General features: G+C 40.9%; 1 protein-coding gene across 1 annotated transcript; it reads right to left on the reverse strand.

Moving 5' to 3' along the window:
• Positions 1-20363: 20363 nt before the first annotated feature.
• Positions 20364-25997, reverse strand: LOC128735693 (uncharacterized). Its single transcript, XM_053830176.1, has one exon. It carries the CDS (start codon positions 25995-25997, stop codon positions 20364-20366), a length of 5634 nt encoding a protein of 1877 aa, XP_053686151.1.
• Positions 25998-26213: the final 216 nt, after the last annotated feature.

A 26213-nucleotide genomic window follows, 5' to 3' on the forward strand; every position in this document is an offset into this window, starting at 1 on the left:
TTTTACTTGTTGACGATGAGGGCATACTGCGACTGCATGAAGGTATGGTCGGAAGCCAAAGATATCTATTACAATGTTTACGGATATCTTGGCCTGCAGCCGGATTTAGCGTTGGGAAATCTGACGTTCTGGTTGTACCTCGAAAGCCGGCAGTATCCACAATTTGGTCCCATTGAAACTTATCTAAAGTTTGTGGTTGACCTGGATGCGAAAGTCAAGTCGGACGTAGAGCGCCCCGAAGAAAGACAAGCCGTGGCTTGCAGACGTATCCGTTTACTAAAAACTGTAGAGCGATTGGCTCAGCATGGGGACGTAGTCAAAACGGATAGTTTAGTAAAAGATGTACCGCAGCTGAGTATCGCAGATATTAAATGCGAATTTTTAAAACTTCCCGTTTTTGAGTAGAATTAAGCTTACAAATGTGATTAGACCAATAAATTGATTTATTGAGGCACAAATTTATGTTTAAATGCGTTTAATAAGAATACGACTTTGATGACAATCTCTAAGTTTCAGTTGTTTATTCCCATTTCGATATTTGAATGAAAAACAAATGTTTTCTGAACTTTCTTTCCTTTTTCTCAAATATCGCTTGTAGATTATTGTCGGCGCTGACAATAGATCGCAAATATAAGAACTCATCAACCACTTCCAGTATATTGCTAGAACTAGGGAAAGGTCCATTACCGCCGATTGAATTGGAAACCCCCACAAGCCAAATTTGGTTCCATTTACTTGATTAGTTCTCGAGTTATGAAGAAATTTGTGTTTCTTTTATATGGGAGGCTATATCAGCGTTTGTACCATCATCGGGCGTTGTCTGGCTACCAAGGTATTGAAATGCGTTTACCCGCTCAACTTGTTGTCCCGCTACTGTGAAGTTGGTGGAATTGTCAGTGTTTACTACCATAGACTTAGTTTTCGCTACATTGACTGTGAGACCTGCTGCCTAGGAGCTCTCGGAGAGGTCATCTAACTTGCATTGCATATCGTTTCGGCGTTGTGCGAGCAAGGCAATGTCGTCGGCTAGTTCAAGGTCATTTAGCTGTTCCATCGTTAGAGGATTCCAAGACAATCCTCGATTTGGTCTACTGTCAATTGCTCCACATTATATATTTTGTAATTCGGACTACCGAGGATGCTCCTTTTCAACGTCAACTAACCGTTTTTGCTGAGTGGTGCAACTATCACCTAGCAGCTAACGCAATCAATAGAGAAACATGTGTTAAGGATCTCGGTGTACTCCTCAGGGCCCTACAACGTCACCTTCAATTTCATAGCGTCACTCATAAATGAAGCAGTGAAGCTTCGGTTTCTACAGAAGCAGCACCGCTTTTGTTTCAAACTAGATTCAGTCAGCGTCAGCAAAACGGGTTTCACTTCGTCATGACGATCAGTTTCAACTTTTCATTAATACTTTTCTATCAAATATTCAGAAGAAGACCAGCAACACGCCCACTAACGGGGTAAAACCGCCATAGCGTATAACTTTAACAATATTCAACCGATTGAATGAAACTGGTGGCATTGAATTCGTGAATTTATCTAATTTAAACAAATTGAATCAGTTTGCTATCAAACAATACATGGTTTCCCGAGATTCGCAAGTTCGAAAGAGTGTCCGGCAACCACTCGTATTGGAAGAATATCAGTAATATAGGTACCAACAGTCTTGAAATTGATATCGTGTAGTTTCCTTAGATAACAAGATGGATCGGATTAGGCATCCTGGAGTCAATCTTCAAGGATTAGAGAGGATCTTAGATAAAATATAACAATATGGGTATTAAAGTTCCTGCAATTGATCCGGTGGGTCATTTTTCGACATTTCAAATTGTTCTGATTGATAAAGCAGATACATATTATTTTCCATTGCTAAGATAATTTGCTGTATTTTCTTAAAACTAAATTTATTCCATGATATTTTTTCCAAGAGGGAGGAATTATTGAAAAAAGCTATATCCGAGAAAACAAGAAAATGTCCAGAAGCGTCCACAGGGAAAATCGGCGTTTTAGATTTTTCCAAACAGTCTTCCAGCTACAAACTAAGCAAATTTATATTGTTTAATGTAAATCTGAGATTCTTTGGTCCAAACTATGCAATTATTTTAAAAATCTCCTTATCGCACTAGCATTATGCACGACGGTCTTGCGCCGTTCGTTGTGGGCGGTTTTACCCCCAAATGACCGATTTACACATTTCACTATTTATTTCAACAAAACTGCATGAACAGTTACCTAATTTAGGTACTGTCGGATGAAGACAGGATCAGAGATGCGATATGGGTTGGATTTACTAAAAGTTTTAACGTTTTGAATAAAATAAATCCTAAGTTCTGCGGGAACAAAGTTATAAAAAACGAAACGATTATAACGAAAAATCTGTTTTTATTTATTTCTCCGATAGTTTATACGTACAAGGTATTGTAAAATATTGCGTACGCATTCAGTAATATGACTGTCATCAACATTTAACACCAATTTGAGCAAGGCCCTGTAAAACCATGGTGGGCGGTTTTACCCCGGCGGGCGTTGTTACCCCGTTTACCCTTACTTAACGCGTAAAGCTATGGCCAAGCAATGAGGGGGGTTGTTTTCTACTTTACTGAGAGGAAAAATTGAAAACTACCCATGCTTTCATAATTACGTAACTGCTAAAATGAATCATCTAAGGTTAAACTCCTCAGAAACTTCCAAAACTAGAGATTATGACAAAGGTCATCCGAGATGCACGATTTATATACAGCACAGTTTAATTTGTGGTAATACGAAGTTTGTCGGGTCAGCTAGTAATATAAATAAACAAATAAACAAAAAAGTTAGTAAGAAGTGAGATTCGTACTATTCAATTTCTTGGAAAATAAAACATAATACCATCCAATCGATTTGGAGTATAATAATCTTTTAGTTAAAAACTATGTTGGTTAAAAGATCGTCAAATTGCTAACATTCGCGGGCCGGAAAAGCAATTATGTGCGCTCACTTAGGATTGGTGGACTCGAATTCTTGACAGTGCTTGATATTTATGCTTATTGCAATGGAGACTATTCATTCATGCGAATCGATGCGTAGAAGATTTACCGATAGATCGGAGCAAAAACATTGAAAATCGGTCAATAAATCACTGACTGAGTTATTAACGCTCAAAACCTCAACTTTTCATGATTAGATTTTGACGTAGGACTACGTCTTTGTTAACTATACTGAGACTGGGTAGCACTTTGTGAAAACGAAAATAGAAGTGTAACGTTTGAATGAAAGATTTCAAATGCTAATAACTACTGAACGAAATTGTACAATTTATATGTCGTTTGATAGATAAAATGATCAGCAATTTTATGGAGGGGCAAGAGAATACTGGTGGGCGTAAGAGGGGGGGGGGAGGTTAAGCTCCTATACAAATGAAACACAAGTTTCCTCAAAACTCGAAAACTAATCAAGCAAATGGAACCAAATTTGGCATTGAGGGTTTTTTGAAGGTAGGAATTTTTTCTATGGTGTACTGAGACCCCTTCCACTTCTAAGAAGGGGGGCTCCCATACAAATGAAATACAAATCAATACCTATAAAGAAGGATATCTGTCTGTCTGTCTGTCTGTCCGTATGTTCCTTATAGAATCAAAAACCACTGAACCAATCGGCATGAAAATTTGCATTTAGAGGTTTTTGGGACCAGGAAAGTTTTTAGTGATGGTTAGAGACCTCTCCCCCACTAAGAAGGAAGGCTCCCATGCAAATGAAACACAAATTTCCTCATAACTCGAGAACTAATCAAGCAAATTTAACCATATTTGGCATGTGAAGGTTTTCGAAGGCAAGAATATTTTCTATGGTGAATTAGGACCCCTCCCAGCTTTAAGAGGGGGGGCTCCTATACAAACGAAATACAAATTTCTTCATAACTCGAGAACTAATCAAGCAAATGGAACCAAATTTGGCATGTGGAGGTTTCTGGAGGCAAAAATATTTTCTATGGTGAACTAGGACCCCTCCCCACTTTAAGAGGGGGGGCTTCTACACAAATGAAATACAAATTTCCTCATAATTCGAGAACTAATCAAGCAAATTTAACCATATTTGGCATGTGGGTGTTTTTTGAGGCAACCATTTTTCCTATGATGAATTAGGACCCCTTACCTTTTTAGGAGGGGGGGGGCTCCCATACAAACGAATTACAAATTTCCTCCTAACTCTAGAACTAATCTAGCAAATGGAACCAAATTTAGCATGTGGGTGTTTTTGTAGGCAAGAATATTTTCTATGGTGAATTAGGGCCCCTCCCCACTTTAGGAAAAGGGGCTCCTATACAAATGAAAAAAAAAATTCCTCATAACTCGAGAAACAATCAAGCAAATGGTACTAAATTTGACATGTAAGTGGTTTTGGAGGCAAGATTTTTTTCTATGGTGAATTGAGACCCCTCTCCTCTTTAGAAATCGAGTTATGACCCATCTTCCCGTTAAGAGGGTTGGCTTCCATACAAATGAAAATGTTCTCTTATCTCGAGAACTAATCAAGCAAATTGAACCAAATTTGGCCTGTGGGAATTTTAGATGGCAGAAATTTTTTCTATGGTGAATTACGACCCCTTCGGCTTTTAAGAGGGGGGCTCCCATACAAATGAAATTTAAATTTCCTTATAATTTGAGTACTAATCAAGCAAATGGAACCAAATGTGGCATATGGGAGATTTTTGAGTCTTGAATTTATTTTATGATAGTTAGAGACCTCTCACCCCTGTGGTAGGGGGATATGGACTCTCATACAAATAAAACGGAAATTTTTGCGAAACTCAAAAACTAATCGAACTCGAGAAGTTCGAGACTCTTCCATAAAACATTAGTCAATAACAAGACCACAAAAACTATCTATAGTAACACTAGATCATTCAGGATGAGACGGCCGCGAGTGTTGCCGGTGACACGCCGTCGGAAGCGCCGCCCACTTTGGGGAGGCAACTCCCCGCAGAAATCACTACTGTCTAGGTTTATTTGTTTTCCGAGGTCTACCTGGGTTTCCTGGAACGAGCGACAGCGAATAAGGAGAGGATCGCGAAATGGTACTTTCCACAAAAAAGTTTTCCGTGAAATGGTACATTCCGCTTAAGATTTTTCGCAAAATGATATTCAGCGAAATGTTGTGCAATCATGGCGAATATTACCATACGCTTTCTGGCTATGCACTGAGGGGACAGGGGAGTTGTTTTCTACTTTACTGTAAGGAAAAATTGCGAATTTGTATAGTAAACTACCCATTCCTGGTAACTAATAAGCATTAACATAAGCAGCAAATCAGCGTATCTGGCATTTTATACTGCACTATGTTGTATATTAGCATTTTGACTGCATAGCTCTTGTAAACTGGCATCCAAAATTGTATTCAAATTCCTCGTGTCGGTAATTAGCTGTAAATTAGCATTGACAGCACTATAAGAAGGTTATTAGTAAAGTAGCTGTATATTTTGCCAAAATAGCATTTAAGTAGCATTTAAGGCCACAAGCGAGTTAAAGTAAGATTATTGAAACATGTCAAGCTACGCATAATCATATTTAATACAATATTCTGTGGGCTGGTCATTCATTACTATTTCAACCTTTATGATGCACACAAGTGATAGTGATAAAATTAAAAGTGATTAAAATAAATCTCTATATCTCAATGGTTGCAGGCGTTGTACTTACCCGTCCACGTATTTTCAAAGTCACCATTGCATTCAATGAAGAATTGAATCTAAATATTTCGCTCTTCTCGTTTAAACATTCGCTTAAACAATAGCACTCACAGATTCTTATAAACATACATATGCCAGAAATGCAGTTAAGATTAGTCTTTGATCTAATCTCGGGTAATTTTTCAAATGGACCTAAGTGACAATGAGATATTCTCTTAGTGGCTCCACTCTTTCGCTTCTCACGGCTACATAAATGCATAGAAAAGAAAATTTTCAAAAGCCAACTAGTGATTCCGGCAACCGATTCATGCAAAGCTGATGTGTTAAAATGCATTAGTATTGTCATAAAAGCGGAAGAGAGGAGTCACGAAGAGAATCTCTCATTGTCACATAGGTCTCTTTGAAAAATTACCCGAGTAATGATGTGATATATGATATATGAGATAACAATTTAGCAGTGTTTTTGTTTCCGAAACTTTAACTAGTGATCAAGTAGAACTGGCTTCCGCAAATGTCCCATGTCACATATCACTAACCATGCATCCCAACATCTCAAACGAAACAACCAGTAGTAAGGGTAAGCGGGGCAAGACCGCCCGCCTAAGCAAAACCACCTGTATAAAAAAAAGTTGTAGCTCAATTTCTAATTTATCTGCTTTAAATGAACAATTGAACTATTACCTACATATAAAAAATAAAAACATAAATATCTGTAATGATTTTCTATTTTTTATTGCGATTTGGAAACACGTCCAAAAAATAGAGTATTTTTTGCATGCGGGGTGAAACACGCCCACTAACGGGGTAAAACCGCCATAGCATATAACTTTAACAATATTCAACCGATTTGAATGAAACTGGTGGCATTGGATTCATGAATTTATCTAATTTAAACAAATTGAATCAGTTTGCTATCAAACAATACATAGTTCCCCGAGATTCGCAAGTTCGAAAGAGTGTCCGGCAACCACTCGTATTGGAAGAATATCAGTAATATAGGTACCGACAGTCTTGAAATTGATACCGTATAGTTTCCTTAGATAACAAGATGGATCGGGTTAGGCATCCTGGAGTCAATCTTTAAGGACTGGAGAGGATCTAAGATAAAATATAACAATATGGGTATTAAAGTTCCTGCAATTGATCCGGTAGGTCATTTTTTGACATTTCAAATTGTTCTGATTGATAAAGCAGATACATATTACTTTTCCATTGCTAAGATAATTTGCTATATTTTCATAAAAAATATGTTTATTCTATGTTATTTGTCCCAAGAGGGAGGAATTATTAAAAAAAGCTATATCCGAGAAAACAAGAAAATGTCCATAGCGCCCGCAGGGAAAATTGGCGATTTAGATTTTTCCAAACAGTCCACCAGCTATAAACTAAGCACATTTATATTGTTTTATGTAAATCTGAGATCCTTTGGTCCAAACTATGCAATAATTTTAAAAATCTCCTTATCGCACTAGCATTATACACGACGGTCTTGCGCCGTTCGTTGTGGGCGGTTTTATCCCCAAATGACCGATTTAAACATTTCACTATTTATTTCAACAAAACTGCATGAACAGTTACCTAATTTAGATACTGTCGGATGAAGACAGGATCAGAGAAGCGATGTGGGTTGGATTTACTGAAAGTTTTAACGTTTTGAATAAAATAAACCCTAAGTTCTGCGGGAACAAAGTTATAAAAAACGAAACGATTATAACGAAAAATCTATTTTTATTTATTTCTCCGATAGTTTATACGATATTGCTGTACAAGGTATTGTAAAATATTGCGTACGCATTCAGTAATATGACTGTCATCAACATTTAACACCAATTTGAGCAAGGCCCTGTAAAACCATGGTGGGCGGTTTTACCCCGGCGGGCGTTGTTACCCCGTTTACCCTTACCTGTGCCAAACTGAAATGCTCCACCAATTCTGGCCCAGATGGAATCCCTGCAATCGTACTCAAAAAATGCTCAAATAGCCTTTCTGTTCCTTTAACGTACCTGTTCAATTTATCACTCGGCTCAGGTACCTTCCCAAAATGCTGGAAGCAATCCTTCGTCTTTCCAGTGCACAAAAAAGGAAATAAGGCAAGCTGCTGCAACTACCGTGGAATCGCGTCTCTGAGCTCCGTTTCCCAATTGTTCGAAAAGATTACACTCGACTTTTTTACTCACTATTGCCGTAATTTTATAGCGGAGGAACAACATGGGTTTATTTCTAAGCGCTCTACAAACACTAATCTTATGGTGTATTCATCTGCAATCATCCGTGCGCTGCAACAACGTCTCCAAGTTGACGCTATATATACAGATTTTTCTGCTGCATTTGATAAACTAAACCACCAAATTGCAATTGCTAAGCTTGAAAGTTTTGGATTTTCCGGCTCCATACTGAATTGGATACGCTCGTACTTGGATGACCGCAAGATGGCAGTAAAAATCGGTGACTCTCAATCGATATTTTTTGCCGTAACATCTGGTGTTCCGCAAGGAAGTCATTTAGGTCCCTTAATATTCCTACTATACCTGAATGATATCCACCTACCTATTGAATGCCAGAAATTATCTTATGCCGATGACTTTAAATTGTTTCATATTATACAAAACGTAGACGACCAAATCTTTCTCCAAAAGCAACTCGATAGCTTTTACTCATGGTGCGTTACCAACCGAATGGTTTTGAATGCTTCGAAATGCTCTGTCATCTCATTTTCTCGAAAACGCTCTCTATTGCCATACGATTATAAAGTGTCTGGTCAAATATTGAATAGAGTAACTGTAGTCAAAGATTTAGGCATCTTATTGGATACTAAGCTTACCTTCAAAGAACACATCGCTTACATTTCTGCAAAGGCTGGGCGCGCTCTAGGTTTTATGTTTCGTGCAACAAAATTATTCAAAAACGTCCATTGTCTTAAATCAGTCTACTGTTCTCTGGTCCGCTCAGTTTTGGAATATGGATCTATTATCTGGGCACCATATTACCAAAATGGCATTCAGAAAATTGAAGCAATTCAACACAAATTCTTGCGGTTTGCCCTTCGCTTCCTTCCATGGAATGATCCTAACAACTTACCTTCTTATGAAAGTAGATGTCAGCTAGCTGGACTTGACCTGCTAAGCGTTCGTCGCGATGTTGCTAAGGCTACCTTTGTTGCCGATCTAATTCGCTCGGATATTGACTGCCCCGATTTGCTTAACCGTCTCAATTTCAATGTGAGGCCTCGAAATTTACGTCGTAATAATCTCCTGTTCATCCCTGGCTCTCGCACAAACTACGGCCACAATGAACCGTTAGTAAGTGTATGTCGCGTGTTTAACGTTTGTAATGAAGAATTCGATTTCAATGTTTCTCGTGCTACGTTAAAGAAGAATTTTTGTCTTGTTATATCTGCCTCATAAGTATTTATTCAGTGTGTATAAATTAGGTGTATTATTTGTGAATTAGCGCATAGGATAGTATATAAGCAATGTTGTACTGTAGGATGACATGTTATCTGTTGTACAGTTAAAAGATGAGAGGTTTTGTGCCCACGGGAGAAGATACAACGACATAGAGTATCACTCCCGAGGGCTTTTCCCTACTCCATAGAAAATAAACAATAAACAACAATATAGTCCTACGTCACCTTTTCGTACAACCCTTAGGGCTGTATACCTTGTAGTTTTTTGGAATGACCCTCTACCTTGCGGACCATGCCCTACGTCAAAACAGGAATGAACAATCAAACACAGCTTAACAATTGTTAATTGTGACGGTGATTGAAGTAGCATGCTTTATGTAGGTATATACGTTATATTCCTGTCAGCCAAAAATATTCTAAACCACATGCTTAGGAAAACTTCACTGTTGCACCGTTGAAAAGTCGGAGAAACTGTGTAAAGTAAAACAAAGATTTGGTGTTATATTGCGCTTTCGGAACTTGATCTATTGTTCTTATTCGACAGGCTTTCCAGCCAGCTCTTTCCCCAATAGCAAGAGATTCCGTAGGGCAGTATTAGGCGGGCTTTATAGGTGTCTGTGCTACTACGGATCTAATTCACTCTTCAATAAATCCTGCAGAAATGTCCGGAGTATAACGTGCCCATGCATCATATTTTCGTGGATTTCAGAGCAGGGTACGGTACAGTCGAGCGCAAACAGCTATGGTAGATAATGCACGAGTACGGTTTCCCAGTCATACTGACGCGGTTCATCAAAGCTACCCTGCGGTGAGTGATGTGAGTGAGTGGGTGTGTGTTTCTAGGGCACTCTCGCATACTTTCGAATCGCACAGCGGATTACTGAAAAGGGATGAGCTATCCTGAATGTTATACAACATGAAGGTTTGATACGGCGAGTGGGTTTTGAAATGGTAGAAATGATCTTCGGTAAAAGTAACCAACCTAGCCTTCACAGACGACCTTGACATCGTTAATAGCAACCTTGAAACGGCGAAAGCAATCTACGCCAGATTATAAACAGAGGCTAGGAAGATTGAACTACAAATCCATGTGTCAAAAACCAAATATATGGTAGGAAGAAGCTCCAGAGAAGACAACGGTTGTTTCCCACGAACAGTGATTATTGATGGCGTTGAACTGGAAGTTTTTGATGAGTTCATATATTTGGACTCTTTGATCTCCGTCGGCAATAATACGAGTAAGAAGATTCAACGACGCATTCAAGCTGGATGTCGAGCCTACATTTTCCTTTGAAAGACGCCTTCAATCAAGGAGCACAGAAAGCGGAATGTGTTGTAGACTGTGTAGTGAAATCTGCTCTCTTCGAGAAACTCACCGGCACCTTGAATAAACGGGTCCAACATACTAGATGGCTGGAATTGGCGACGAGTAGCCCAGGACCGAGTACAGTGAAGAGAAGTACATACCATACCATTACACTGACCGGTGGTGTAATGGTATCGCACTCGACGCGAGATTGAGAGTTGTGGGTTCCAGTCCCACTTGGACAGTTAATATTTTTTCACAGTTTGCATATCATTTTTCCCAGTTCTTCCAATGTTTGTTCTTCACAAAAACACATTTTGTCCCAAATAAGAAGTACAAATTAACTTGACCAGTATAAGTCAATATGAAAAATGATAAAAAGTTGTTTTTCCAACTCTTTGGAAATCTACCTTTAAGTTCCCAGTTTACAAAAAAGGAGATGAAAAGCAAGTTGATAACTACTGTGGTATTACGTCTTTGTGTACCGTTTCTAAATCTGTCTTCAATCACAGCAAGCTGTATATCGCCAAATTTTTGGATTTTTAACAAAACGTTCTACGCAATGGCTTCCAGACTGACGCCATTTACACGGACTTATCAGCTGTTTTCGACAAAATTAACCATACCATCACGATAGCAAAGTTAGACGGACTGTGTTTTGGACCAAACGTTTTACGCCGGTTCCCATCGTACCTTAGTGGTCGGCGTTTGTCAGTCAAGATAGGTGACTGTCACTTCCGGAATTCCGCAGGGCAGCTATCTCGGACCCCTGATATTCCTACTTTATTTCAACGTGAACTTGTGAACTTCTCTCTTAAATGCCCACAGTTAACTTTTACCGATGACCTCATTAATAATTCAAGAATTTGTTTTAGAAAATGCCGTTGTTTGAGACCCTATTTGCCATATTCCTTTATAATTTTACAATTTATATATGACCAGTTCTAGGTTCCGACAATACTCTTAACGGAAGTTCCGTAGTGTGGAGCATGAACCAGTATTCTATTCATTCTTACTGACCCAAAATGAGATGGCACCAGCAGATTTCGTTTTATTTCATCTGTTACTTGTGACGTGAAAAAATAATCCCACTACGATCTGGAATGTCTCCGAGAAAATGGTTCCAAAATTTGCTAATATATTTTTTCATTTAAGGTCAATCTAAGGTCTGAAGATTGTTCAGATAAATTATTGTAATAATAAATAAATAAATAATGTGGTTCTTTTAAGACAAGTTCACGGAGAATAAAAATGTAGTTTCAACCATATTTATGGTTGTTTTACGCACAAACAAAACTTTCGTTTTGTTTCAAACTGAAATGTATGATTGAAATGGAAATATTTATTGTTATATCAATGTTAACTTCAAGTTTGAAAATACTTTACTTTCAATTCAAAACTGTTATTTTCTTGATTCAAACAGAATCTCGTTTTGAAACAACAATATTTTCAGGTTGTTATAAAAATATTTTATTGAAGCTTAAAGCAACAATCATTTTGTTTGACACAAACTGGAGCTCTTTCGCTCCGTGTAAGTATACAACAAGGCCGAACCTACACAATTGTGTAGGTAAGTGAAACAATATACATGAGTAAGTTGTAAAAGCCATTTTCCGTTAATTTTTAATTACAGCAGTTAGAAATACTCATCAACAATAATATTTTATCCAAGCAATTTCTAAATACGGATCCAATAAGAAAATACGACTAATAAAGTTTTTTGCTGTTTTCACAAGATTTTTAAAGGTTAGACGTTTAGAGAGCAAAGGAAAAAATATTACAAGTAGTTATGTCTCACCTACCCAATTGTGTGGGCTCGGGCTTAAAGGGTTTTGGAAAAATGAAGCATCGAATACTCAATTTTCATGCATGTTTCTTACCCCAACGATTGGGAGTACGAAGAAGTGCCGAAATACCATGAAATTGACTTCGAACAAGTCAAAAATTTAATAAATTGGCATTCTGTAATAAGTAAGGAAGGAAATGTCAATGACCCATCAATCGCATGATGCATTATTACAATCAGCATTGTGAAAGTATTGCCATCACCATGTCCAGAAAACAACTCCAAACACGACTATCCAATAGAAATAATGCATAATATGTATAATGCACTCAATGTATAATATAAAGTAATATTGTATGTAGTCTACTTTTGCTTTACGAAATAAATAAATAAATAAATTCGTAAGTAAAGTTTCAACGAAATCGGAAAGATTCAAATTTTGTCATGTACCTATTTCATGTAAAACTGATCGATTTCATGGTAGGTAAATATATCATAGGTAAAATAACGCTCGAGATAGCTACCTCGAGCGTTATTTTACCTATGATATATTTACCTACCATGAAATTGTACTCCATATATAGGTATGCACATATAGAGATAGAGATATTCATATCCATAGGTAATGTCTATGCATTCGTGCTATTTAAGCGCACTGTAACCTGAATATTCTATCATTCGAATCAGTCGAAAGTCTATAAAGTTCTATATATCTTCAAGGAATAATAGATAGCCACGCTGCAGGATCAATTCTGAATAATTCGCAGTTAAGTTTTACCGCACACAGTTCAATCCTTTACCAAAAAACATGGATTCAACCGGAAAATCATCGTCGAGCGAGTCATATACTACAGCTTTCTCTCCATCCAACTCCGCTTCTTCAGCAAATTCATATCATTCGGTTCCATTGGTACAACAAAGTGAAACTTTCGTTAACGGTCTAGAGGAAGGTCCATTACCACGTATGATGAATGTACTGGAAGAAATACTAAATCGACCAGAGCAAGCTCAAATTCATCAGGCAATTCTATCCAATCCATACAACATAGTTGAGGTTCTTCAGTACGAGCCTTATCCGTACGCACAAGTGAAATTAGCAAGATGTCTTCTTCAGATGGAAAAGAGTTCCAAGAACTTCGTTTGGAGGTTGGTGGAGAAGTTTTGCTCCCTTATAGCATCGTCTCCCACATTGGAAGATCAGCTTAGTTCCTTCACCTGTCTGGAGTTCGGAATGCTGCTTGTAGATTCGGGTTGGTACGCCGAAGCCGTCGTTTTGTTGAGAGAATTGAGAATGAAATCTAAAGATAAATCAGTTCATGAGTTATGTATCCTACGTACGCTGCTTCTAGCGGAAAGTTTCTCCAGCCGTCACGAAGCATCCAAGCAGACAGTTCGCGATATGGAAGCACTGCTATTGCAGTTAGAGGATATCCCGTTAAGTATACTGGCTGATGCCAGGCTTGCCATCGCGGCAAGTCATTTTGAACAGTGCGAATTCGAAGCAAGTTATCAGCAGGGAATGTCGGCGCTGGAGCTGCTAACAGACGACACCGATCATGAAGTAATAGTTTCGGCATTACAACAGTTGGCTAAAACCTGTCTCGCCAGAAGACAACTGAGCCGAGCTAAACTTCTAATAACTCAGGCAGTCAGCTGGGCGTCGCACAAGCTCGGACCAATGAGTATTTCTTACGCAAGGACACTTGAAGATTATGCCTTTTACTTGTTGACGATGAGGGCATACTGCGACTGCATGAAGGTATGGTCGGAAGCCAAAGATATCTATTACAATGTTTACGGATATCTGGGCCTGCAGCCGGATTTAGCGTTGGGAAATCTGACGTTCTGGTTGTACCTCGAAAGCCGGCAGTATCCACAATTTGGTCCCATTGAAACTTATCTAAAGTTTGTGGTTGACCTGGATGCGAAAGTCAAGTCGGACGTAGAGCGCCCTGAAGAAAGACAAGCCGTGGCTTGCAGACGTATCCGTTTACTAAAAACTGTAGAGCGATTGGCTCAGCATGGGGACGTAGTCAAAACGGATAGTTTAGTAAAAGATGTACCGCAGCTGAGTATCGCAGATATTAAATGCGAATTTTTAAAACTTCCCGTTTTTGAGTAGAATTAAGCTTACAAATGTGATTAGACCAATAAATTGATTTATTGAGGCACAAATTTATGTTTAAATGCGTTTAATAAGAATACGACTTTGATGACAATCTCTAAGTTTCAGTTGTTTATTCCCATTTCGATATTTGAATGAAAAACAAATGTTTTCTGAACTTTCTTTCCTTTTTCTCAAATATCGCTTGTAGATTATTGTCGGCGCTGACAATAGATCGCAAATATAAGAACTCATCAACCACTTCCAGTATATTGCTAGAACTAGGGAAAGGTCCATTACCGCCGATTGAATTGGAAACCCCCACAAGCCAAATTTGGTTCCATTTACTTGATTAGTTCTCGAGTTATGAAGAAATTTGTGTTTCTTTTATATGGGAGGCTATATCAGCGTTTGTACCATCATCGGGCGTTGTCTGGCTACCAAGGTATTGAAATGCGTTTACCCGCTCAACTTGTTGTCCCGCTACTGTGAAGTTGGTGGAATTGTCAGTGTTTACTACCATAGACTTAGTTTTCGCTACATTGACTGTGAGACCTGCTGCCTAGGAGCTCTCGGAGGTCCGAGAGGTCATCTAACTTGCATTGCATATCGTTTCGGCGTTGTGCAAGCAAGGCAATGTCGTCGGCTAGTTCAAGGTCATTTAGCTGCTCCATCGTTAGAGGATTCCAAGACAATCCTCGATTTGGTCTACTGTCAATTGCTCCACATTATATATTTTGTAATTCGGACTACCGAGGATGCTCCTTTTCAACGTCAACTAACCGTTTTTGCTGAGTGGTGCAACTATCACCTAGCAGCTAACGCAATCAATAGAGAAACATGTGTTAAGGATCTCGGTGTACTCCTCAGGGCCCTACAACGTCACCTTCAATTTCATAGCGTCACTCATAAATGAAGCAGTGAAGCTTCGGTTTCTACAGAAGCAGCACCGCTTCAGTTTCAAACTAGATTCAGTCAGCGTCAGCAAAACGGGTTTCACTTCGTCATGACAATCAGTTTCAACTTTTCATTAGTACTTTTCTATCAAATATTCAGAAGAAGACCAGCAACTATGAACCCAAGCAGCACTTGCAACATCTTCCATGTTGCTATTTAGTCTAGTTTAAATTGCAAAAAACTTCACCGGTTACAGTATTGAAACACGCAACAAATAAGCAATTTCATGTTATTAATACGTTAGATTCAGGTTATCCAATACTGGCTGTCACAAATATATTAGTCTATATCTAGTAACATGAAACTTCATCGCAACATCGAGTTATTATAATGTCATTGCTAAACAATAATGCCACATGACGTTGCATCATGTTGATTACAGCATATTTTTAAATAAAATGTAACCAAACAAATACAATCAATGTAACATCATATTTTTAAGAAAAAATATTTTTCAACGAAGAAATGTTTTTATTTTAACAATAATTACACGAACATTCATAAGGAATCCATGGCATTTACTAAAATATTACTTGATTACAGTATCTAGTTCGATTTTACACATTTGCAGTATCTAGTTCGATTTTACACATTTATATTTTGCACGATAAATTTTGAATGGCATGAAGATTAGCTCATAGTAGGCCCAAAAAACTAAAGTTTTGTTTCGCATTAAGGATATTAATGTAAATAATTTTCGTCTTGGAGACCAGAGAGAAAATTTGCTTCCTGCTAAACATAATTCGCGATTACAAAGTTGCTTATAATTGTTTGGTTTTTGTCCGAGGAAAAAAGAGAAGAAAGTATTTTTGTTTTTATTTTCACGCAAGTTTTGACAACGCGACATATAGGATTTCGTGTGAGTGTGAATAGACTTAAAATCTCTTTTAGTATCGTAGTCGCAAGCTTTGATAACGCGACATAGGATTTCGTGTGAGTGCGAACAGGCTTAAAATCTCTTTTAGTATCGTAGTCGCGAATACTTGCTTGCATATAGATAACGCGCATTGGTTTTTGTGCGAGAAAAAAAGAGGAAGGAAGGAAGTATTTTTGTTTTTGTTTTCACGCAAGTTTTGACAACGCGGCATAGGATTTCGTGTGAGTGTGAATAGACTTAAAATCTCTTTTAGTATCGTAGTCGCAAGCTTTGATAACGCGACATAGGATTTCGTGTGAGTGCGAACAGGCTTAAAATCTCTTTTAGTATCGTAGTCGCGAATACTTGCTTGCATATAGATAACGCGCATTGGTTTTTGTGCGAGAAAAAAAGAGGAAGGAAGGAAGTATTTTTGTTTTTGTTTTCACGCAAGTTTTGACAACGCGGCATAGGATGTCGTGGGAGTGCGAACAGGCTTAAAATCTCTTTTAATATCGTAGTCGCGAATGGATAGATAATGCGCATTGATGTTTCATAAAACATATGTGTAACAATTGGTTGTATATAGGCTCCACCTCTTGCGCTTTTTCAATCACATAACAGTTCGATAAAGGTAACTGATGCGAACTTTTACCATACTTGAAAGTTTCAATTATAGTTGCGTAACCCTTCATACAACAAATGGTGCTGCTTGGGAATGCAAATGAATTGAATTTCAATAACAATTCCTACAATGCAACGCATACTAAAGTTAACCTTGTCAATGTCGACAAATTGTACCTGACTTTCTGCCGTCGTCAATTGAAACAGCCACCAACTTCAACTGAAGCTTGCTTGAAACGTTCAGTTCAACAAACGAAGCAAGTCACTTCATGTATGAAGCGAAGGTAAGAGAAAATCAGTTTCATTTATTTGTTTCGACGATGCCGGGCCCTGGTACTCCTCGACGAGCAATTATCGTTTAAATAGCATACTGCCCGTGTAGTAGCCAAAGCATCTTGTTGCTTGAGGTTCATAATAAGAGTGTCTAGGATCTTTACGCACATTTACTGCTTGAAGTTTCTCTACTGTTCACTCGTTCGTTCAGTGCTTGAGTATTGCTCTGTCGCTCTGATTAGCTAACTAATCATGTCGATAGCCCTTCGCTCCTCGGAGAATCTATGCCTTGATCGGTGTGAAAATATGTATCCAGGGGTATTTGGGGCCGGGGAAGGTTCTTATGATCGTTAGAGACCCCTTCCCTCTCTAAGAGGCGAGAGGGGGGAGGCCTGCCATACAAATGAAACACAACTTTCTGCATTACTCTAGCTCTACTCTACTCTAACTAATCAATCAAATAGGACTAAATTTGGCATGTGAGGGTTTTTCAAGGTAGGATTTTTTTTCTATGGTGGATTAGGACTCCTCACTCCTTTAAAAGGGGGATATGGGAGGCCCCATATAAAACACAAATTTCTGCATAACTCGTGAACTTTTCAAGAAAATGGAACCAAATTTGGCATGAGAACGTTTCAGGAGGCAGGATTTTTTTCTATGGTGAATTGGGAACCCTCCCTCTTTTAAGAGGAGGGGGCTCCCATACAAATGAAATACAAATTTCCTCTTAACTCAAGAACTAATCAAGCAAATGGATCGAAATTTGGTATGTGAGGGATTTTGGAGGCATGAATTTATTTTATGATGGTTTGAGACCCCTCACCCCTGTGAAAGGGAGTTGGACAAACAAATAAAAATGAAATTTTTGGATTTTGATATGTCTTGGCGGAAGACTTATACCAAATAAATGAAACCTGATGCATGATCAGTAACTCAAAAACTAATCGAACTGTAGATATTTTAGACTCTTCCATAAAACATTAGTCAATAGCACGACCAACAAAAACTACCGGGGGCAGCCCCCCCACAGAAATCACCAGGTCTACTAACTACTATTACTTTCTTCCAGTTGGGACCGAACGAGCGACAGCGATCACCCCTGTGAAATGGTACATTCCGCAAAATGATATTCCGCGTTATGGTCAACCAAGAATTCGTTTTCCGCAAAATGGCACTCGGCAAAATATTTTACAATCACGGTGAATATTTAAATGCTATCTGCTTTATTTCATCTAGCCAAGCAATGAGGGGGGTTGTTTTCTACTTTACTGAGAGGAAAAATTGAAAGTTTGTATACTAAACTACCCATGCTTTCATAATTACGTAACTGCCAAAATGAATCATCTAAGGTTGAACTTCTCAGAAACATGCAAAACTATAAGAGATTGTAACAAAGGTCATCCGAGATGCACGATTTATATACAGCACAGTTTAATTTGTGGTAGTACGAAGTTTGTCGGGTCACCTAGCAGTATAAATCATATATATAAAAATTGATTTCTGTCTGTCGCGATGTTCCTTATAGAATCAAAAACTACAGGACCAATCGGCGTGAAAATTTGCATGTAGAGGTTTCTGGAGCCAGGACAGGTTTTAGTGATGGTTAGAGACCCCTCTCCCCACTAAGAGGGGGGGCTCCCATACAAATGAAACACAAATTTCTGCAGAACTCGAGAACTAATCAAGCAAATAGAACCAAATTTGGCATGTGGTTGTTTTTGGTGACAAGAATTTATTCTATGGTAAATTGAGACCCCTCCTCTCTTTAGAAGGGGAATTATGATTCCTCTCCCCTTTAAGAGGGGGGCCTTCCATACAAATGAAATACAAATTTCCTCATAACTCGAGAACTAATCAAGCAAATCGAACCAAATTTGGCATGTGAAGGTTTTCGAGGGCAAGAATATTTTCTATGGTGAATTAGGACCCCTCCCCACTTTAGAAGGGGGGGGGGGGGGCTCCTATACAAATGAAAAACAAATTTCCCCATAACTCGAGAATTAATCAATCAAATGGAACCAAATTTGAATTTGTGGTTTTGGAGGCAAGATTTTTTTCTATGGTGAATTGAGACCCCTCTCCTCTTTAGAAAGCGAGTTATGACCCATCTCCCTTTTAAGAGGGTGGACTTCCATACAAATGAAATGCAAATTTCCTCTTATCTCGAGAACTAATCAAGCAAATGGAACCAAATTTGGCATGTGGGTGTTTTAGATGGCAGAAATGTTTGCTATGGTGAATTACAACCCCTTCCCCTTTTAAGTGGGGGGGCTCCCATACAAATGAAATACAAATTTCCTTATAATTTGAGTACTAATCAAGCCAATGAAACCAAGTTTAGCATGTACAAGACCACAAAAACTATCTATAGTAACACTAGATCATTGAAGACGAAACGGCCGCGAGTGTTGCCGGCGACCCGCCGTCGGAAGTGCCGTCCACTGGAGGGAGGCAACTCCCCGCAGAAATCACTACTGTCTAGGTTTATTTGTTTTCCTAGGTCTACCTGGGTTTCCTGGAACGAGCGACAGCGAGTAAGGAAAGGATCGCGAAATGGTACTTCCTACAAAAAAATTTTCCGTGAAATGGTACATTCCGCTTAAGGTTTTTTGCAAAATGATATTCGGCGAAATGTTGTACAATCATGGCGAATATTACTATCTGCTTTCTGGTTATGCAATGAGGGGACAGGGGAGTTGTTTTCTACTTTACTGTGAGGAAAAATTGCAAATTTGTAAAACTACCCATTCCTGGTAACTAATAAGCATTAACATAAGCTGCAAATCAGCATATCTGGCATTTTATACTGCACGTTATTGTATATTAGCTTTTTGACTGCATAGGTATTGTAAATTGGCATCCATAATTGTATTCAAATTCTTCGTGGCGGTAATTTAATTTAATTTAATTTAATTTATTAATCTTCGACATAAAAGAACATCGCACAGACTGTCAGTGGATCTCCACAGTGATGTTAGTTGGCGTTACTTAAGTTGCAGATAGGGTTGCCAGTGATTGTGCCCCTGTCGCAACATCCCCCTGCCCGTAAAGATTAGTACCACACTCAGCTTTACTGTTGCTTCTTACGTCCAATACCGCCAGCTTCGAGACAGGTCGACGGTACAAACCTCCAGCTGTTTGCACCACAGCTTGTCGTATACGCCCATCCTGTCCAACGATTACCTGCAAAATTCGTCCGCCAACCCAACCGTCCCTTCTGTTCTCATTGATAATAACGACTAGGTCCCCGGGTTCAACTGCTTTGGTTTCTCCAAACCATTTAGTTCGTTTGGTGAGGGTCGGTAGATACTCTCGTACCCACCGGGACCAGAAGTTATTTAGATTTTGCTGAATGAGATTCCAGGAGTTGTGAGCTGATCTTACTTCATTCGATATGTAGACGGTGGTTGTTTGACACCATTACTGCTGCCGAGTAGGAAATGGTTCGGTGTCAACGCATCCTGCTCTGCCGAATCCAATGGCAGGTAGGTCAACGGTCTGCTGTTCACGATAGATTCGGCTTCTATTACGAGCGTTAGAAGGCCTTCGTCACCTAGCTTTCTGTTTTGTGTCAAACCGGCCTTCGCCACCTTCACGGAACGAACCATACGCTCCCAGCTGCCCCCCATACTGGGGGCCGACGGCGGGATGAACACCCATTTTGTGAATGCATTGGTGAAGGTTGATGCTGCTGCCGTTTCCGCACGTTTGATTTGCTCTCTTAGCACGTTATTTGCTCCGCAGAAATTCCGACCGTTATCGGAGTGGATCTCAAGTGGTGCTCCTCGCCGACACACGAAACGACGAACGGCTTCGATGCACGACTCTGTAGAAAGGTCATGAGCCACTTCGACATGTACCGCCCTAATCGTTAGACAAGTGAATAAAGCGATGTATCGTTTAACGGTTGAACGCAGAACTTTCACTGGTACTGGACCGAAATAGTTCAATCCGGTATAACTGAAGGGTCGAACGAAAGGTGAAAGCCGTGCAACGGGAAGTGGTGCCATCTTCGGTGTAACTGGGTGGGATTTATATACCTTACACCACTGACAATGCCGCGCCACTTTTCTGACGAGTACACGCAGCTGGGGTATGTAATACTGCTGTCGTATTTCGTTGACAATGGTTTCGGAATTTCCGTGGAGATATTTGCGATGGTAATCGTCGATAATCAGAAATGACACTCTATGACCCTTTGGAAGTATCACCGGATACTTTACCTGATCCGCGATTTGTTTTGCGACCCCAATGCGACCGTCAATACGCAGAACTCCTTCGTCGTCTAAAACTGGAGTCAACTTATAGAGAGTGCTGGACTTTGGTATTGACAATAACTCCCCTGGCGGTAGATGTTTTTTCTTCTGTAGGACCGCCACTTCATCCGGATAGGTTTCAGCCTGAACTTGCCTCCAAATCGTGATCTCTGCACCTCGGAGTTCTTCCTGCGTCAAAACTCGGCTGCCTGTTCCACGTTTGCGTAAGTGAAGGTATTTCGTGACGTAGGCCATGGCTCTCACCATGCGACTCCATCGAGAGAAACGGTCATATACCACCAATGGAGTGTATCCGGTCATTTGGTGAAGATAGCACGGCCGCACTTCCTCATCGGTGGTTGGCATAGGATGCTTAGGAGTAGGCCATTGATCTTTACCCAGGTGGAGAAACTCTGGACCTTGGTACCATCGGCTGGATGAATCAAATTGGAGTCCTTTGGTCCATTTCGTTGCCTCATCTGCCACGTTCATTGCACTCGGTACCCAGAACCACTCACTTTCACTGGTTGACGTTAATATCTCACCAACGCGACAAGCAACGAATTGCCTGTACCTTCGGTGCTTCGAATGAATCCACGCCAATACTGTGTTCGAATCGGACCAGAGATATCTGTTCGTGATCGGTATTGTATGACCATCGATAATGAATGAGAGCAGACGAACACCTAAAACAGCAGCCATTAATTCTAAGCGAGGGATGGAAACGTATTTTAATGGCGCCACCTTTGCCTTAGCCGCCACCAATGCGCACTGTGGTGTTCCATCGGGTCTAATAACGCGGAAGTAGACTACTGCTGAATACGCCTCTTCGCTCGCATCGCAGAATACGTGTGCCTCTACGGAATCGTAGAGAGATTGGTTCGCCTCTGAAAAGTAACATCTTGGGATCTGGATGTCGTGCACATTATCAAACAAATTCGTCCACCTCTTCCATAGTTCGAAAAGTCGTTCGTCGATGCGGTCATCCCATTTTATACCGGTTTTCCAGACTTCTTGCATGAGAATCTTACCGTGGATCAAAAAGTTAGTCAGTAGCCCCAGTGGGTCGAACAGAGACATGATGCATTTCAAGACTTGTCTCTTAGTAGGCCGTGCACCAGTGTCTAAAAGAAATTGTATTTCCTCGCTAAACGAAACGGAAAAGGTTAATGCGTCACTCTTATGATGCCAAAGCATGCCCAGCACACGCTCAGCGTCGGCGCCTTTAGTCTGGATAAGGTCTCGTGTTTCAGCCTTCGGTTCCTCGCCCAAGAAACTGATGACTTCCTGGCTGTTGGAAACCCAGTCGCGAATAAAGAATCCGCCCTTAGCATGAATCCAGCGCACTTCACTGGAAACCGATTTCGCTTCGTCGACCGTCACGAAGCTGTCAAGAAAGTTGTCGACATAGTGGCTCCTCAAGATACCATCCGCCGCTCTTGGGTGTCGTTCCGCACATTCTTCTGCGTTTCTATTTTTTGTGTACTGCGCGGATGTCGGTGAGCTAGTTGCACCGAAAGTCAGCACATCCATTAGAAAAATTTGTGGTGGATCCTCAGGATTATCACGCCACAAAAATCGCTGCGCATGGCGGTCAGATTCTATTACTTTAATCTGATGGAACATTTCAGCAATGTCGCTTGACACGGCAAACGAAAACTGTCGGAATCGGAAAAGTACCGACGGCAAAGGAGTTAGCATATCTGGCCCGGGCAGCAGAAATGTGTTCAATGATACACCGTCGACCACGGCAGCAGCGTCCCAAATCAGCCGTACCTTTCCCGGTTTCCTGGGATTTGTGATGGCCCCTAAAGGAAGGTACCAGGTTCGGCGAGGGTCTGCTGATTCCAACTCCTCTTGCGTGGCGCGATGAGCATACCCCTTTTCTTGATATTCGCGCAACTGTCGATGAACGCTTCCTCCTAACGCAGGGTCGCGCTTCATGCGTCTCTCCATGCATTCGAGCCGTCGAAATGCCATTCCGTAACTGTCTGGAAGCTCGAAGTGGTCGTATTTCCAGAGTAAGCCTGTGCTGAATCTGCCGTCCATTTTACACGTCGTTCGCCGAAGCAAATCCCTGGCTCGTTGATTTTCTGCGGATTCCAGCGGCTTATGCGTCACACCGGTGTCCTCCTGGTTGAAGTAGTCACGTACTATAGTGTCCAGCTTTACGATGGCTGAACAGTCGCACTCGTGGTAATTCAGGCGCTCAACGCTTGGACCGTCGACTAGATGGCCGTTAATGCACCACCCCAAGCGTGTCTTGGCAGCTATGGGTCCTCTATTGCCTTCCCTGACCTTCAGTGGGACAGCCAAAGACAGATCGTGGAGCCCGATCAATATCTGTGGCACAGCATTTTCATAGCTTTGTACTGGTAAGCCTGTCAGATGTTGAAACTGGTTTCGCAGAGGTTCAATCCTTAACGTCTGCTGTGGAAGGTTTAGATGATCCACCGTCCGTACGTTTTCTAAGGTATACCGAGTCTTTTTCCCGACCCCGGAGAGTTCCACCGAAATAACCTGCGACATATTTTCGACTCGTGACATGTTGGCGGTCCACTGTAAGCAGAGAGGTATCTGTGGACCCTTCAACCCGAGCTGTTTAGCGAGACAAGACTCAACTAAGGTCGTCGATGAACCTTCATCCAGAAAAGCAAAAGTGTTGAGGGAACAAGAGACCCCGTACACTGTCACCGGTACGATTCGGTACAGAACCGATTGTCCGCAATGGTGGTACGTCAGATTCGCATTGTTAACAGACGTGCTACTAAATGGGTACGACGAATGTAGCATTGGATGATGCCGAAATTGGCACCCGTCAACCCCACATCGGTTGGTCTTTCGACAAGGTCGACGACCATGAGGATTCAGGCATGATCGGCATAGCTTTAGTGTGCGCACGAACTTCCAGCGGCTCTCGATGTCACTATCTTTGAACTCGAAACAATCCTGAATCCGGTGCTCTTTCGCACAAATGAGACACTGCCTTTTATCTGCTGTCGTCACCCTATTTCCTTCTTCGTCTCTAGTCTCAACGTGGGCATTGAAATATTCCTTTTCTTTATTTTTATGTCGATCAACCCTGATTGGAGGTGGCTCTACGTACGAGCACACTTTGCTAACGGATTCTATCACGTGTGACATAAAATCACTGAACGCTCCCAAGTCAGCATTGGGACACGCAATTAGTTTTCCTGCCCACTGCATCTTAAAGCTGGAAGGAAGCTTCTCAACAACCTCATGGAGCAACATAGGATTTGAAAGGTGAGCTCGCTGTCCTGTTGCGATGAGGTGTTGGGTAAGATTTCTAACGGTTATGCCAAATTCCTTTAGAGTTTCAAGTTTTTCAGTCTTCGGAGTAGGACACTCCCGCACGTTTTTTATCAGCTTATTGATAATGATTTCGGGGCGCCCGTACAGGGTTTGTAAAGTTCTCATCACCTCCGGCACATTCTCCGGTGCCAGCAGGTAGTATCTTACGGACTTCAAGGCATTTCCTTTAAGGCATCGTTGTAGTCGTGCCAAGTTCTCTGTAACTGTGTATCCACAAGCGGCCGTCGAATTCTCATAGCTGTTATAGAACAGAGGCCATTCCTCCGGGTCCCCCGAGAAGTCTGGCAGATCGCGGGGCATAACTTGTCTCGCCGCTATCTGTTCCTGAGAGGGGATGAGTAACCGGTGGCCAGGTTGGAAAAGTTGTTCCGCAGGGCGGTGATTTTCAGCATCGATCTGCGGTTGTATGGTGCGCTTGATTGGCAAATTTAAATCAATCGGAGGTCTACTCATCGTATTCATTTGCATGGTAGGTGGATTAAATCCACGATCAGGGTAGATATACGAAGTCAAATTAGCTGCTTGCTCTCTAATTTCTTTTCGAGTAGCTTCAGGGTCCGGACCAGACGTATTCCGTGGTGGCATAGGCACGGTTGCACGGCTCGAGTGGCCAGCTTGCGGTTGATTGTCTACGATCGCTGAGGGTGCGTGTGGGTGGTTCGAGGTTTGATGAGATTGAAGTTCTGACTTCGACTTTGTGTATTGCTTCATGCAACGTTGGAGCTGCCGCTCGAGCTCTTGTAATTGTTCCAATGGGAGATCTGACAGTGTAACGGCCTCAAACCGTTGTTTGAGATCGTGAAGGGATTCAGGATTTCCATTTGTCTGGCTGACATTCTGGATCGAGTTAGCAGCAGGTATATTTTCCGAAACACCGTTAGCGGCAACCGATTCTCTCCTATCGTGGCACTGTTCGGTTGAACTGGTCTGGTCCAGCGGATTTTTAGTCGGCAAACTGGACACTACTACCTGAGGGGTAATCGTTTTTTCTACCCACTCACTAGTATGCTTTCTCTGATCCCGAGACTCAATCTCGATTATGCGACTTCTAACACTGCGATTGTCTGCTTCTTCCTCTTCGAGAGCAGCTGCTTCAAGCTGGTATTTTTTTTGTGCAAACTGTTTCTCCAGGTCAAGGTCTAGTTGTTTTCGTTGCAATTGTTGTTGCTCAGCTAAATGTTGCAGATCCAGCTGCAGCCGCGCGCGGCGTGCCGACGAAGTAGTGGAGGTTGATTTTTCGGGAGCTGGTAGGCATTTTGAACAACTCCAGCGGCGATCCTGAATAGATGACGTCACCCCCGCGCAGGCGTAATGCCACCATTTCTCGCATTCGTCGCAAGCTACCATGTCGTCGTAGCTGTTGGGCCGTTTACAGCCGGAACAGTCAAATTCCTCGGCCTTGGGGGTAGTTTTGCTAGTGTCCATTGTAATCTTGAAGATTTTGTTCGTGTAGAACGAAATGAACACACAGTTCTTATGATAGCGATGATATATTTGAATCAGCTTCAAGCTAGAAATTTTCCCAGTTAGATTTATATAGTTTAATGTAACAATGGTACCTACATTACAGTGTGCCTGTAGAATTTATTCAATGGACACTAGGTTTATATTTTCCTGACGGCAGCAGTGTTTCGCTGGGTG

This window comes from Sabethes cyaneus, chromosome 2 (assembly GCF_943734655.1).
Source record: "Sabethes cyaneus chromosome 2, idSabCyanKW18_F2, whole genome shotgun sequence".
In the NCBI taxonomy this organism is placed as follows: domain Eukaryota; kingdom Metazoa; phylum Arthropoda; class Insecta; order Diptera; family Culicidae; genus Sabethes; species Sabethes cyaneus.